Source organism: Trichechus manatus, unplaced genomic scaffold, assembly GCF_000243295.1.
Source record: "Trichechus manatus latirostris isolate Lorelei unplaced genomic scaffold, TriManLat1.0 scaffold00037, whole genome shotgun sequence".
NCBI lineage: Eukaryota > Metazoa > Chordata > Mammalia > Sirenia > Trichechidae > Trichechus > Trichechus manatus.
In genome coordinates, this window is record NW_004443973.1 from 19,053,399 (window position 1) to 19,070,084 (window position 16,686).

The following is a 16,686-nucleotide window of genomic DNA, read 5'->3' on the forward strand; positions in this document are numbered from 1 at the left end:
AGTTATGTAGCAGATAGTGTCTGTTAAGTTATTAAGGAAGAAACTAAGTTACATATCATAGAGCCAGTTAGGCTGTTAATCAGGAAGGTGGAGAGAACTTTAAATGAATTAATTAAATAGCTAAGAAACTACTATAGAAAGTATTTATAACTCTAGTCTTTGTGGTCAGAGTTCAAGAACATGTTCTAGCACTTAACACTAAGCCTCTTTGCTTTAGTGGTGAAATGGAGTTAATATCACTTTTTTGATAAAGTTGTTATTTAGGATTACATAAGACAATGTAAAAAATCCTTTAGTGATCAGTAATAATAAATCATTATTATTACTCCAAAAAAAAAAGCACATAACTGGGATTCCTAATAGCACTTACAGAGATATAATATAGGGCTTTTAGCTCTCTGTTTTTCATATGATGGAAAAGAAATAACTCAGGAATTCTTCATTCAGAAAGCTAGTTCTTGGTGTTAGGAAAAATAACTTTTTGGGCTTAATTCCTATTCTCTGGTAGTATAGCAGAAATAAATCTTTTTTTTTTCCCCCCCAAAATGTGATTTCCTCCTTCACTGTGAAATAATGAGAAATTAATGGAAATTTTAAAAAATTTTCAACAGTACTGACATGTATAAGGTGGATTGTGAGAGCCCCTTCCCTTTACCACATAATTTTACCTCCAAGAGACACTATTAAGATTTTTGTTTGTTTTCAGCTTGGTTCCCCCCTCCCTCCACTGTTAATCAGCTCCTCAATATTACAAATATCAAAAGCTGAAGGACATCTGTACAGATGAAGAGCACTGCCTGCGAGGACATCTCATGCACAAATGAACAGAATGATCAAAGTCAAAAGTAAAATGTCTCATTTTGCAAATATATTCAGTGACTTTTTTAAGTGCCAAGTACCGTGCTAGATGCTAGAAAAGATAAGTTAAAAAATTTGCAATGAGGAAAGAAAAACATTCTAATCAAATTTTGGAAGAAATAATGTAAGATTGACTATTTAATTTTTTGCTGTGTAGAGGTACTCTGTAAGTGTCCATAGTTTTATTTTACTGACAATATCATTTAATTACAATAGTGGAGAAACATTCACATGATCAAATTAAACCGTTTTCTCTCCAAATAAACTTACATTTCGTGAGTCAACAGCTGCATACATGATATCCATCCAACCCTTAAAAGTGGCCTGCAAAAAAGTCACATTGTTTATTTTTCCCCAAAAGTATGATTTTAGAAAAAAAATTAAGTACTAGATCAAATTTCCCAATATTCTTTCAATACAAGTATATAGAAAAGTTTGGGGTTAATATTTAAACTCTTTAGGCAATGTTTTATAATCTATGCATTGAAAAGACTTCAACTTTATATTCTTCTATTACACTGTTAAATGTCTTTAAATCACAATTTGCTATAAAAAAACACGCTATTATAAAAGCAATTATCAACATTTGACTTTAATGTGCCTATAAGAATATAACATACAATTTAATTAATTTCATATATATAGTATCAGCATGAAACAAGTTGAAAATTATATTGCACTGTTTGATCTTAATGCTTTATTTTCTACTTATTTATTCTTCTCTAAAGGACTGAACATAAACAGTGTTACCACCAATCACCAGTGATAATGGCTTGCTCTTGAAAACCTCCTTAATATTGTTGAACGTGCTATTTTGAGGCAATTATTCTACATGAAGAAGCAGTTTCCTTATCAGAAAACAAACATTATATTCAACTGTAATTTATCTCTTTTAAACATTTGTTTTCAATTCTGTCAGGATAGTAATCCTGGAAGCAATTATCTTGTATATTTTTTTCAGTTCCTTAGAACCACAGACTCTGCCTTTCTTCCACTATTCAAATATTGTTGGGAATTGTCTACATGGATTCTCTAAGGAAATGCACTGATATGGCTTAATAGGGCCAGTCGAGGAGCTGAATGGGTTTTTATAAATTTATATCAGACATAATAGTCTTGATAGTAAGGTTTTCATCTGCAAAAGAACAATTTTCCTATGTGAAAGTGTTCATCCAGCAGGTAGATGGGAACTGGTGTGGGAGTCAGGGTTAGGGGTGTGAGGGTGGGGGTTTTCGGCAATGGTGGTGGTGAAGGTTGGGTGGGTGACTAGGGTTTACATACTCTCTATACCTGAGCAGGAGTACAGAAATGTACCACTCTGCCTCTTCACAACCCCATCCCAGTGTTATTGCCTCTACTTTACTCAGAGTAGGTTCAGGGTTGGGGGGAAACAATGGGAAGCTAGATAGAAATCCCAGTAACAAAAGACTTGTGCTTGGCTACCTATGGGAGACTATAAATCTTGTAGAACAGTCCTGTTTTCTAACACGTTTCAGAAAGATAGTTTGGCAATGGTTGAGGAAGGATCTAGGCAGATGCGCCCAAAGATTGCCTCACAAGGTCCAAGAACCACAGCTTGTGCTGGGAAAACAGCTAATAGTTATTGAATCCCTTAAGGGGAATGGGTAGTGGGGCAGAATTCTTCCAAGTTTGAAGAGGCTATTGGTTGGATCAAGGAGAATATAGAATTTGATGCTGGACATAATCAGATGCCATTACATAAAATCCAAAGGCCAGGCAAGACATACTGCATGACAGTGGTGGCCAGAAAAAGTAGTACCCACACAGGGACCAAATGTGCCTCCCCTGATTCCAGGATAATATTCAAGGAAACATTAAGTCATCTTAGGGAGAAGGGAAGGAGAATAGAGGAGGGAGAAATCTGAATTTGACTGAACAGGTAACAAAAATGGACTCAAGCATAAACCGGAAGTAAATAAGTTACCATGATTTAGCAAATTTATTGTTTTCTGCTCCTGGGCAGAAATGGGAGCTTTTCTGGTAAGGTAAATTCAGTTACGGACAAAGGTAAATCTTTGCAAATAATGAGCAAGAAGAATTTTAGACTCATTTTAATAATATGTCCCAGAGAATACTAAAGTGGCTACTTACTACTTGAAGCAGAGAAAGGTATCCAAGTCCCACGTTATCAAAGTTTACTTTCACATTTTTCCACCTGGCAGTTTGATTGCTCTCTATAAGGGCTTTACATTCACTGTAGTTGTTGACCACACTTACATCAAACATCTCTCCAGTGGTATAGTTAATACAATGGTAAAATTTGCCAGCAAAGAGATTCACTCCCATGATACTGAATATTAGCCAAAAGATTAGACAAACCAGAAGTACATTCATTATGGATGGAATGGCTCCTAAAAGAGCGTTTACAACAACCTGGCAAAGAAATGAGAAAGAAAAATATGTGGAAAGTCAATAACAAATATTTATCTTTTTTGCCTATTTTTAAATAATATAAAAAGAATAGCATCAATGATCGAAAATGTATCTGTTCTTCAAGGTGAGTATTCAGTAGAGATTAAATCCTGATAGTGCCAATTGAGAATTTTAAAATGATAATTTAGAAGAGTATAAAATAATTTTATACTTATATAATGTTTTCTTAAGGAATAAATATATACACACAGCAAATTTTCATCGAACAGTGGAACTAATTATAAATGCAAAGAATAATGAAGGATATAAATTTTGATATGATTATAGAAGTAACTATATCGTGTGAACATCACATTTTTTTTAAATCATGCAAACTATACGATTTACTATCCAACATTTGAGAGTAAAAGAGAACACCTGTGGGATAATTTTCAGAGTGAAAGGGAACACTAATAATAATTATTCTCAGAAGAAGTGTAAACCAGGACTCTCCCAGGCAAATGCGCTCTAGGGTCACCCTACATACAGAGGCATATATTAGCTGTTTGCCTTTGGAAAGTTATTTAACTTTCCTGACTCTAAGAGTCCTAATTTGTGAAATCTCTTTCAGAATAAAATTCTAAAATGAGACACTACAATAATCATAAGTTTATTTATGACCGGCTATATTTTCATATATCATTACAACTTGATTCCAAGGGTTTTGCCTGATAGCTTTGATATTTGTGGCTTTTTCAATTAGAGCACTTTAAGGAATCCTCTTTCAGTACATTTCTTAAATTACTTACTCCTGAAATAAATATTTAGCCAAATGTACACATACACCTAAACCACATCAGATATAAATATTATAAAAGAATTGTTGCTGTCGTTAGGTGTTGTCAAGTCGGTTCCGAACCATAGTGACCCAATAGGACAGAACAGAACTGCCCCATAGGGTTTCCTAGAAGTGGGTGGTGGATTTGAACTGCTGACCTTTTGGTTAGCCGCCAAGCTCTTAACCACTACACCACTAGGGCTCCATTATAAAGGCTCCATTATAAATGTAAAAAATATATGCATAAAACTTCCTCAAATCCTTTATGGTATACAGAGGTATATATAAATACATACATACATATATAAACATGTGGATTGATATCTTAATATGAAAATTATTCTAGTACTGAAAGTTTGATACCTTTTGTTTAATAAACCTACTACCACAAATAAGGGTGATTTCAAATAGGTAAAGTGAAAAGAATCTACCAGCTAACAATTCCTTTCTATGTAACTATATGTACACAAACACATACAGACACCTAACACACACCATGCATTTCTGGTTTGTGTTTGCAATATCCAAAGAAAGTCCTAAGTAACTATTTTCAACTATCACAAGACGCATCATTTTCTAAAAGTTCCGTTTTGAACATGTGAATCCACCAAGATACGGCATCATAATTTCCTTGGTGGTGACGGCATTGTGGTCTCAGGTTTTGTGCCCCAGGGGATGACAAATGTCAGTACAAATTCTTCCCTGTTCCTTTGTGCCACCTCTCTAAACGATTGTTAGATTTCCACAGCTGACCTACTTTTTAGCCACCTCAGCCTGAGTTTGAAAGCTAAAAGACTGGATTCAGGCTTGAAAAAGGCTAAAAACACATCATATGGAGCAGTGAAGAAACAATGAGGAATGGCTTGGTAGTTTTAAATTACAGTGAGTGGTATTTTCTGCACATTTATAACTGGAATTAACATAACGAATCTTGATTCAGATCCACAGCCTCCACAGCATGACAGAGACTTCCCACTGAGTGAAAATCTAGTTCATTAGAAACAATCACTCAGGCATTATATTCAACGAGTGTCTCTCCAACAGTGCCAACTATTACAGACATTTGATACATATTATTGATTGATTGGCTACATTAGCATGAATGTAGAGGACACTTACAAATTCTCTATGGATTTGTCATTTCTAAGGTACAGTCTGGTTTTGATTATAATTCCAACATTCTAAAGCATTTGGACTTACCCTCATTCCTTCAAACCGGGATAAGGCTCTCAGTGGTCGCAGAGCTCGTAGTGTTCTCAGGGATTTGATGGCACCAAGTTCTGAGTAACCCAAGGCATTTGCTGTCAAGCTAACCAATGAAACCTACACAGAAGAAGCAACGCAATTTTGCTATTTAGAGACAAAAACGTCTACACAGTTCAACCTTGCTCTATGCAATAGACCAGTAATTCTAAAAATTTAGTCAGCAACAGAACCACCTGGAGGGTCTTGTTAAAAACACAGAAAACTGGCTGGGTCTGATTCAGCAGGTCTGGGTAGGGGCCTGAGAATATGTTTTTCTAACAAGTTTCCAGGTTAGGCCAATGATGCTGGTCTGAGGACAACACTTTGAGAACCACTGCCATAAATTTAGGAAAAGAGAAAGCTATATTGTTCTCTTTTAAAGATTATTTACAGAATTTTTTTAAAATTAAAAGTAAAGCAATAAAAATAACACGGAAATGCAATCTTCATCTACCAATCCTGTAACTTTATCATTTCTCATATTATGTAGCAGACCTGAAAGGAAAGTTAAAACACGGTGCACAAGAAAACCACGAAAACCACTGGTTAGGCTGAACACAAACACTCTCAGAGAGATTTGGGCCTCTAAACAGGGACTTTGTTTTTTTGCAAATCTCCCTATGAATGGCAAAAAACTATTAATTAGATCAAATGAAAAAGTGAACTAAAAAAAGAAAATTTGAAACTTCAGTATAATTAATTAGAAATTGCCAAAACAAAGTCACTTTTATAGATGACTAACGTAGTTGATAAAAAAGAAAAAAACTTCAGCTAAAAAGCAAAAGAAAAACTGTTATAAGCGGCACAGAAATGTCTGACTTCCTTTGAAAATAAATAGGAAACTCATTAAAACTGTGTAAGAGAAGAAAAGTTATTTTCTCCTAAAGTTCACCTGAATTTCAAAAGAAGATGAATGAAAATACATGTGTAAGCTATAGCTTTTAAAAGTATGGTGTTAATGGTTACTTGAAAATTAGATTTTCTAAGAAAAATAAGTGAAGCACACAGAAATTTGTTGAAACAAAATGACTTGTTCAAACTAACTTATGCACACACAATCTGAATTAGTAAAATCTCTGAATTATTCTTTAAATATGGTTTTAGAATTTTCCAGCATGTGAAAATAACCTGGATGAAGATTATAAAATTACTTTAGAGGACCAACTTTATTGAACTTAAGTTAGTATTCGTATTTGGTAAAGAAATCTTACTCTATTTCAACACCAATGTAGTTTAATAAAACCTTTAAATAACTGGTTCACAGCCAATGTGTTTCCATCACCATGTCTCATGCTTTTTGTCCTTTCAAATTTCCCTTAATTAATAATCCATCAGTGTTACAGACCCTTCCCAACAGATTCTAGTGATGACACAGATACTAACGTCAAAGATACCTGTGAAGAAGTTAAATATAGCTATTTTGTGAGATGTGAAAGTGAAAAAAAGTAAAACTTTTGAACTCATATATTACTGTATAACGGGATTTTGCATTTAATATAAACTAAACTGATAAGTACAGCAAGATGGCATTTGACTGTTTCATCTATGAAAATGTACACATTTAAATTTCAAAAAAAATATGTTGAAGCATCTTCATTTTGGGAAAATAGAAAATATCATTGATATTTGGGTCCATACAGTATTTACTGAGTGCCTACTATGTGCCAGGCACTGTGCTAGGCCTAGAATATATCACCACATGCCAATGGAATGAAACAAGGAACTGCAGAATACTCACATCAACAATCAGGAAATCTAGCCAGCACCAGGCATTGGTGAAATACATTTGAAAACCATATGCAACCCACTTTAGAAGCATTTCCAGAATGAATATATAAGTGAAAACTTTGTCGGCATATTCTAACATCGTCTTAATGGTTTTTCGCTGTTCAATATATATATCTTCAAAGGCCTGTAATTGAAAAAATTCTATTGAGTTTCTTTGCCACAAGCAGTCTCTAATTGATATCTTATTTGGGAAAAAATAAAAAAAGATGCAGATCTCTTATCAGGTGCCTGAGGCTGGAAGGCTTAGTGTTTCCCATAGCTGCGTTTTACTTCATAGTTATCTGCATAGTTTTACCAGGGTGTTTATTTCAGTCAACCAATGGATTTGAATAATTTTTAAACTTTAGTATCAGTTCCCCAAAATGCTTAAAAATTTTGAGAAGCTGCCAGCTGTTCTTTTTTAGATTGTAGTTTAGATGAATGTTTACAGAATAAACTAGCTTCTAATTAAATAGTACACATATTGTTTTGTGACATTGGTTGCCAACCCCACGACATGTCAACACTCTCCCTTCTCGACCTTGGGTTCCTTATTACCAGCTTTCTTGTCCCCTCCTGCCTTCTAGTCCTTGCCCCTGGGCTGGTGTGCCCCTTTAGTCTCATTTTGTTTTATGGGCCTGTCTAACCTTTGGCTGAAGGGTGAACCTCGGGAATGACTTCATTACTGAGCTAAAAGCGTGTCTGGGGACCATACTCTTGGAGTTTCTCCAGTCACTGTCAGGCCAGTAAGTCTGGTCTTTTTCTGTGAGTTAGAATTTTGTTCTACATTGCCAGCTGCTTTTCTCTGGAGCGGGAGACAGAAAGTCACCTGGGAGCAAATCTGCTTTGTTCAGCATAGTCACTGGAATGTATCCTAGTAAGGCAAAGGTCAGGCTAGTAAGCCCCTCAGCCTAGGAAAAGGATAATCATCACCTACTTTGTCTCCCTCTCTCTCTCCTTCTCTGGCTTTCCTTGTTCTATCTCTCTCCTCTCTATCTGGGTGTGTGTGTACATGTCTGGAAGCTCCCTCCGTCATCATCATGCAGAGCTCCTGGGAAAAGGGTGGGGGAACTTATTTGTAGGAGCCCCTGGGCCTTATCTAATGCAATCTCCTTTGAGGAAACTATCTGCTTTACCTGGCGGCCTGGATCAAGGACAAATGAAAATTTTCTCTTTTGGAGGAAATGGGCATCTAGGCTTGTGACCAGGGCTCAATAAAAGGGCCTAAAGGCTGTTTTAGCTCAGCTTGCTGCTGAAGCTGGAATCCCTTCAGAAGCCAGCCTAGTGGTATGCTCTGGTGAGCTTTGACCAAGAGCTACAGCAGCAAGGTGGGAGTCACTGATGAGACTCCACTGTCCCCTTTCTACTCAGCATTAAAAGGCAGGGCTTATCCTCTTTGGATACATACAAGGCTGGATGCAGGGGTCTTAGTTAAATCAGAAGTGGCCTTAGAGCCTCCAGATACTATTTCATAATTCTCCTAATGAAATTAACTCCCTGAATGCTAGAGTGACTAACCGAAAACAAACAAAATACAACCACATTTGTATCACCAAATGGGGAGACAGGTCACACCATTTTCATTATAATTAATCAGTATTTTAACGGAACTGACCATTCATTTAAATCAAATTAGACATAAATTAAGTTTGTAATGCTTTCATTTTTCTACTAGTCCATAACTGAGTTAGTAGACACTAACTTAGGCAGTGCCTACTATTTGCAATTAGCTATGGTTGCTATTAGCAAATCGATATGAATAAGACAGATGAGTTCCCAGCAGCATGGAACTTAGCTATTTAGCTGATAATCCCATATCATGCCTACATAGTCATTCTTAATAGGAACTGCCTCTGAAAGCCAAAATAGCTTTCCTTAAATATTACAAGAAACAATAAGGATTTGGGTTTGAGATGATCTGAGGCCTACTCCAGAGAAATAAAAGTTGCAATTACTCTCACACTGTGTTAAACATATCACACATATTGTCTCTCATTCCCACAAGCAGCTTATTTTACAAAAGAGTAGTATGAGGTTCATGAGGGGAAAGGTAAGGGGTTTCGGGTAAAAGGTAAAGGAGAGGAGACACCCGTCACCTACCAGTGCCCCACTGCTGAGCAGAATCATGAAGACAATAAAGGTTTCAAACCAATTGTGCTCCACTAGCTTGTAGCAAGTTTTTCTCAGGTTCCACCAGAGTTTCCCTTTGCCTTCTTCTATGCTTATCTGACAACACTTGAACTTCCGTACACAGTCTAAAATATGTGTGAGTAAATGAAGAAGAAAATCATTCTTTGATTACGTACATTTGTGTTGGTGGGAGATGCATCTACATTATTTCCAAATATATTGTAAATAAGCTTGTTTTTAAAGATGGTTTGTTGCTATAAAAATGAAAATCATCTATACAGTTTTAAAATAATTCATTCTACAAATATTATTTTTTATTTTATGGGATTATTATAATAGTTACATTATAAAGACATATGACAGGAAAAAATAGAAAAACAGGAAGTTAAATACAAAATCATCACCAAAGATGATATTTTCATCCTAACCTTATCCTATTAGTGTGAACCACTCAAATACGTTGTTAGGTGCCATTGAGTCTGTTCTGATTCATAGTGACCCTGTGTACAACAGAATGAAATACTGCCCAGTAGCGTGTCATCCTCACAATCATTGCTATGTTTGAGCCCGTTGTTGCAGCCACTGTGTCAATCCATCCTGCTGAGGGTCTTCCTCTTTTTTGCTGATCCTCTACTTTACCAAGCACGATGTCTTTCTCTAGGGACTGATCCCTCCTGATAACATGTCCAAATTATATGAGACGAAGTCTCACCATCCTCACTTCTAAGGAGCATTCTGGCTGTGCGTCTTCATATATATATATATTTTGAATTCTGATTAGTTTGTTTAAATTAAATGGGCAAAATTTAGTTTTTTTCTCAAGAAGTATATGAGATGTTAAAGCATTGTTTAACAAAAGATGGTAAATGTTAGTGGGAATAATGAATGCCAAATTTGAGTGGTTTATCTCTGGGAGAGAGAGAAGGAAATGGGTTAAGAGGGGAACAAAAGGGGTCTCTTTATTCTTAAATAAAAAGCCTGAAGCAAATATGACAAACATATTTAAATTGTTAAAGCCAGTTAGTCAGTATCTGTATATATTATTATTTTCTATAAGATCATGTTGGTGATATTTCATACTAAGTATTTTTTAAAACTTTCAAAAAAACAAATGTCAAAAGTTGATATTACTATAATTATTATGCAAATATTCTTCCCCTAAAAACATGTTATTTGTCTTGAAAAGAGTAATAACTAATACCACATAAATTTATTTTTGTATATACCCCCTGACTGTTTTGCATAACAAATGTAACAAAGTAAGTGCACTGAAATGCAGAACATTAGGAAATAGTAAAAAAAAAAGTGGCTTTCCTCATAACTTACGCCGAACAAATAGCTTTCTCTCCAAAATTTTAAAGAAATTGACAATTGATATAAAAATATGTTATTTTCACCAATACATTTAAGTCCAAAATCAATAGGTGTATGCAACATAATCTTCTGTAATAACTTTGAAAGAATCTATTAACATCAATTGTGCTTTCTAACATCTGCATAATTGCATATGTTAAAAATAATTTAAAGTTTAAATTAAAACAGCTTTAATGTTCTTAATGTACACTTGCATCACCCAAATAAAACATTTTTAGAATTAGCTGTATTCAAAGAGCCATCTATAGCAACATTTGAGGACATTATTATTATTAAAAGTCAACTTTTATATAAGCAATGGCTATTTGGCATTGCATTGGGGGACAAGACGGAGTATAAATTATTAAATAGCTCTTAATTAAAAAATGATTCAAAAATGAAGCTTCCTGGAATTTTAAAGAAATATTTTGTACCTGTAATAGTGACTCAGATACCAGTAAAACCAGTTTCTGTCAAGTCAGCTCTGATTCATGACAACCCCATGTATTGTCAAAGTAGAATTGTGCTCCATAGGGTTTTCAATAACTGATTTTTTTAAAGTAGTTCACTAGGCCTTTCTTCCCAGGTGTCTCTGGGTGGAGTAAACCCTCCAAACCTTTCAGTTAGCGGCTGAGCATATTAATTGTTTACACCACTCAAGGACTCCATGATTTATATAAGAAGTGAAAATAATTTATATCCTGTAGTATTGCACTAAGGAGCCCTGGTGGCACAACAGTTAAGCTCTTGGCTGCTAACCGAAAGGCTGGCAGTTCGAACCAACCCGACAGCTCTGTGGGAGAAAGACATATGACAATCTGCTACTATAAAGATTACAGCCAAGAAAACCCGATGGGGCAGTTCTACTCTGTCACATGGGGTCACTATGAGTCAGAATCGACTTGCTAGCACCCAACAACAAGAAGAATGGTATTGCACCTATTTTTTATGCCTCTTTGTGTCATCAGTAGTGCCCTCTTACACTGAATCTGGATTGGCCAGGTGACTTTGCTTTTATGAACTAAACAGGAGCAAATGTGACAAAAGTGGAAGCTTGACAAGTCCTTAGTATATAGGCTTCCTCTCTTGTTCCTTAGACTTCACCATGACTACGGTTGTAGGCTAGTGTATTGGAGGATGAGACAAGTGTGGAGTGGAGCTGCAGCAGCCCCGTCGTCTCATCTGAGGCCTCAGACATGTGAGGGAGCTCAGCCACAATCAGCAAAATCACCTGGCCTGCCATGGACTTGTGAGCAAAAACAGTGTTTATTATATGTTAAGAGATCTTGAGTGGTCTGATATGCAGTATTAATGTTACAATAGATAACTTACTTATACCTCAAATGGTATAACTTTATCTTCAGAAAATTCTTTGAGATTATTCCAATGACATGTTATCCCCTATTATATAACCCAACTCATAGTGTATTTTGGTCTTTCATGATCTATTATCTAGTATCCTCATTCAGAACTAGTAAAAAAAAATTTGACCTTTACAGGTATAGATACCTGTTGCCCAGGCGGTTTTAAATGTACATTTATCAATTATTACCCATTATAATCTGACAAAACAGTACATTATTTCTTTGACTTTCCTTCTCTCTCTCTCTCTCTCCTCCTTCCTTCCTTAAGAGAAATATGTATAATTTGCCCTTTTTTTCTGTCAGGTATTCTAGAAGGCCACAGAAAAGCCAGATAGTTAGCAGCATTTCTTAAATAGGATCCTCAAAAATAAGAGGAATCTAATTACATAAATGGGAACCCTGGTGGCGCAGCGGTTAAGCGTTCGACTGCTAACCAAAATGATGGCAGCTTGAATCCACCAGCCACTGCTTGGAAACCCTATGGAGCAGTACTACTCTGGCCTATAGGGTTGCTGTGAATCAGAATTGACTCAATGGCAATGGGTTTGGCTTTTGGAATTACATAAATTAAATCTTACCTTTTGAAAATTGTCTTTTTCCTATGAGTCCTATCATTATTGTGGTTTCTTTTGCAATAAGAAGTGTTAAAGCAAAATGAGGCATCGTTTTGAATACGGGCCCATTTGAAACATAGAGCTTACAGTGCATTCTCTGATGGTCTTGGTTTTAACCCTACTATAAAAACCGCGTTTGTTTTGATATAGGAAAAGTAAAACAAATAAGCAAATGAGTATACAGTTGTTAGAAAGATACAGATGTGTGCAAATGTGTGTGATATAGATGAGACAGATGGAAAGATAGATGGATCGATAAGAGAAGCCTAATGACCATACATGCATTCCTTCACTTACCTTCTGTAAAACAGGCCTCAGGTTCAAGGGATTCTTCAGGCTCAGCCTCAGGCTGGTCTCCCTCAGCAGGAGCTCCTATATCAACTGTGCTGCCTTCAGATGAACTAGTTGCATTTAGCTTCTGTAAATCAGAAAATCAATCCCACAGAAAAACTTTTAAATATTTTCTTTAATCTATAATATAAAAATTTATAAGGTGTGCCCCCAAGTCTTCTGTATGCATTTCCTTGATCTGTAATTTAAGAATAACTTAAATGTAATGCCAATCCGCTTTGGTAGAGGTGGCGGGTCACAAGATTAGATACAGTACCACAGTATACATATATATGTATATATATATTTTTAAGTGTAATCTTAACAATTTAAATAATTTTTAAGCCCACATATAGATTCTGAAATACAATCCTGCAGAAAACTTGCATAAGCTGCCAAAATCATATGATCCTCCATGCTCTTTATTTTTGTATGTTAGTTTGCAAAAGGTATAGTTTGTTTTATTCTAAAATTGTGACCCAACCAAGGAAAGCTGCACAAGTGTATTTTCATGTCAAATACAGAAAAGATTTGATCAATGCACATAAACAGCAACAATCTAAATTTATCCACTTTTCATTGACATGAAAACATATACTACCAGTTGTTATTAAATATGTTCTATAGTTTTCTAATTCCAGAAAGAGCAGCACATTGTTAGCTTTATAGCAAGAGCTGAGAGTTTGCATTCTCTTTGGCCAATGCACTCCTTTGTTTCATTGTGCATTTGGAAACTACTTGTTACTTGGCACTCTTACCTGTCCTGTTAGTACAGACAGAAATGAATCTTTGGCTGTTGTTTTGTTTTCCTTTAGCTTAAATCAAATATCACCAAAAGAAAAATGCAATAGAAAGAAACTTCTTTAAATCTTGAAATGCAATAAACTCTAGCCGTCAGATTATTCTTGGGATCAGAATAAATGAAGGGATCCCAGTCTTTAACCTGGTCTTAAAATACTGCAGAAATGATGCAGGGCCAGGTGTGAGTGCCACACAAAATCAGAGTAGTTTGGGCCACAGCATTCTTGGACCTGTTACAATGTTATTACCATTAGTGCATAACATTAGGAAATGGCTGAGCTGAAAATAGCTATTTTATAAAGGGGATGAGGTGAGCACATGATTAAAATGCACATTAAAGTATGTTGAGCGTCTATAAAACAGATGCTGTAGTCACTAGTGGAATTATTCTACTCATATTTGGGCTAGGGCTAGATGCTCTTCTCTAGGAAGATGGTGCCTTTACTTTATGGCAATAATTTACTTTATAGAAAATATTTACTTAGTGTAGTGGTGCTGATGAAGTAAAAATATTTTTGTATGAAATATATGAGATTGAAAATGATTTTGCCTTATGTAATTTAACACCATCAATGATAGAAGCAGAAGTATCAGATACGTCTGCCTTCTTAGAACTAGTTTCAGGTTTTTTTTTATTTTTCCAAAATAGTTAAATCAAAGACCATATAAGATGCTTGAAGGTTGTTTTCTTTTTCTACTCATTAGGTATATCATAATACTCGACAGACAATCATAATATTTTTGTCATTAAAATTTGAACACATTTTATTCTAAGATGAAATATCAAAGTAAAAAGATTTATTACAGATATTCTAATTTTTTAGATGTTTTCTAACGTCCTATTCTTTGTCTTTGGGTTACACTCTTCCTTAGACAAGTACAGCTATATTTATATGCATGTAATTAACTAAGAAATTATTAAATTATCCTCTTATTCCAATCCATCTAATTAACATGTTACTGTTATATAGAAGGAACCTGAAAATACTGATCTTGTCATTTGCAGGATGTTGAAACAACAGATTATGAGAAAAACTGAAACTTAATCACTTTAATATAACTACAGACGACCCACAATAAGAGATTAAAAACATTCCTTTTAGGAAAAAGGCTTACACTGCAAACACAGAACGGGGAAGGAGCAGGTGGTGGGTCCAAGGGAAAAAAATGATGATCCATATTTAGGGTGCTCCACATACTCAGGTGGGGCCCTGGTGACACAGTGGTTAAGAGCTCGGCTGCTAACCAAAAGGTCGGCAGTTCAAATCCACTAGTCGCTCCTTGGAAACCCTATGGGGCAGTTCTACTCTGTCCTATAAGGTCACTTTGAGTTGGAACCGACTCAATGGCACCTAACAACAACAACATACTCAAGCTGGCATTGGAGTATGACTGTTTCAGAGCCTAGATCAGTGCTGGGTATGTTGTAGGTGCTCAAGAAATACTGCTTAAATAATGAATGGATGAATGAATAAATTACTGCATAACAGAATGAAGGCAGTGACTGGTGACTTTGACAGTGATTAAGAGAAGTCACTAGACAACATATTCCAGGGACTCTTGGTTCAAAATGTTCAGAAGGTCCCAAAGGATCCCTGTAACACCAACTACTACTCCTACTTCCAGGTAGCTGTATTGCTAATAATTTGAATGACTTTAAGAAGACCCGGGTCTTGACCATTCCTTTCTTCACTATCTTTTACAACAATCAAGGTTTCCTCCCCTCATTAAGCTTTTCAGACAAATCTAATTTTCCCCACCCCATCTTCACCTAACAATATGAACCCTATGTTGTTCATAATTTTTACTGTGATTTATCATACATTTTTACTTTTGTTAAAATGTGGGTTTATACGTTCATTGTTTCAGACATATTAATTCTAGTTTCCCTAACATGCTTGTGAAATCTTAGGAGGCAAGAATCATGCAAAATTTTACTTGCATGTGATATTAATGATATTCTTTGAAAATTTCCACATTCAGTTGGATCACTTTTCTTTGGAATAGGCATAAATATGGATCTCTTCCAGTTGGTTGGCCAGGTAGCTCTCTTCCAAATTTCCTGGCATAGATGGGTGAGCACTTCCAGTGCTGCATCCATTTGTTAAAACATCTCAGTTGGTATTCCGTCAATTCTTAGAGCCTTGTTTTTTTACCAGTGTCTTTAGTGCAGCTTGGACGTCTTCCTTCAGTACCACTGGTTGTTGATCATATGCTACCTCCTGAAATGGTTGAGCACTAATCAATTCTTTTTGATGACTCTGTGTATTCCTTCCATTTTGTTTTGATGCTTCCTGTGTTGTTCAGTATTTTGCCCACAGAATCCTTCTCTATTTCAACTTGAGGACTGAATTTTTTCTTCAGGTCATTCAGCTTGAGAAATGCCAAGCATGTTCTTTCCTTTTGGTTTTCTAACTCCAAGTCTTTGGACATGTCATTATAATACTTTACTTTGTCATCTTGAGTGGCCCTTTGAAATGTTGTTTAGCTCTTTTACTTCATCAATTCTTCCTTTTGCTTTAGCTACTCTACGTTCAAGAGCAAGTTTCAGAGTCTCTTCTGACATCCATTTTGGTCTTTTTTTTCTTTCCTGTCTTTTAATGACCTCTTGCTTTCTTCATGTATGATGTCCTTGATGTCATTCCACAACTTGTCTTGTCTTCAGTCATTAGTGTTCAATGCGTCAAATCTACTCCTGAGATGGTCTCTAAATTCAGGTGGGGTATACTCAAGGTCGTATTTTGGCTCTTGTGGACTTGTTCTAATTTTCTTCAACTTCAGCTTGAACTTGCATATGAGCAATTGATGATCTGTTCTGAAGTCAGCCCCTGGCATTGTTCTGACAGATGATACTGAGCTTTTCCATCTCCTCTTTCCAAAGATGGAGTCAATTTGATTCCTGTGTATTCCACCTGGTGAGGTCCACATGTATAGTCACTAATTATGTTGTTGAAAAAAGTATTTGCAATGAAGAAGTCATTGGTCTTGCAAAATTCTATCATGCGATCTCTGG

At 35.7% G+C, this 16,686-nt stretch overlaps 1 protein-coding gene across 10 annotated transcripts in view; it reads right to left on the minus strand.

Annotated features, from left to right (window-relative positions):
• Positions 1-16,686, minus strand: part of SCN2A (sodium voltage-gated channel alpha subunit 2) — a 164,208-nt gene that overhangs the window by 9,546 nt on the left and 137,976 nt on the right. For 6 of the 10 annotated variants that reach the window (XM_004375562.1, XM_004375563.1, XM_004375564.2 and 3 more), the window contains 6 exons: positions 12,840-12,960; positions 9,182-9,336; positions 7,053-7,226; positions 5,270-5,392; positions 2,971-3,252; positions 1,129-1,182 (listed from right to left, as the gene is read on the minus strand). In XM_004375562.1, coding sequence (XP_004375619.1) covers positions 1,129-1,182; positions 2,971-3,252; positions 5,270-5,392; positions 7,053-7,226; positions 9,182-9,336; positions 12,840-12,960 — 909 coding nt within the window. Of the gene's footprint in view, positions 1-1,124; positions 1,183-2,970; positions 3,253-5,269; positions 5,393-7,052; positions 7,227-9,181; positions 9,337-12,839; positions 12,961-16,686 lie in introns of all 10 variants that reach the window. The other 4 variants (XM_023730608.1, XM_023730606.1, XM_004375566.2 and 1 more) reach the window with 2 other exon arrangements.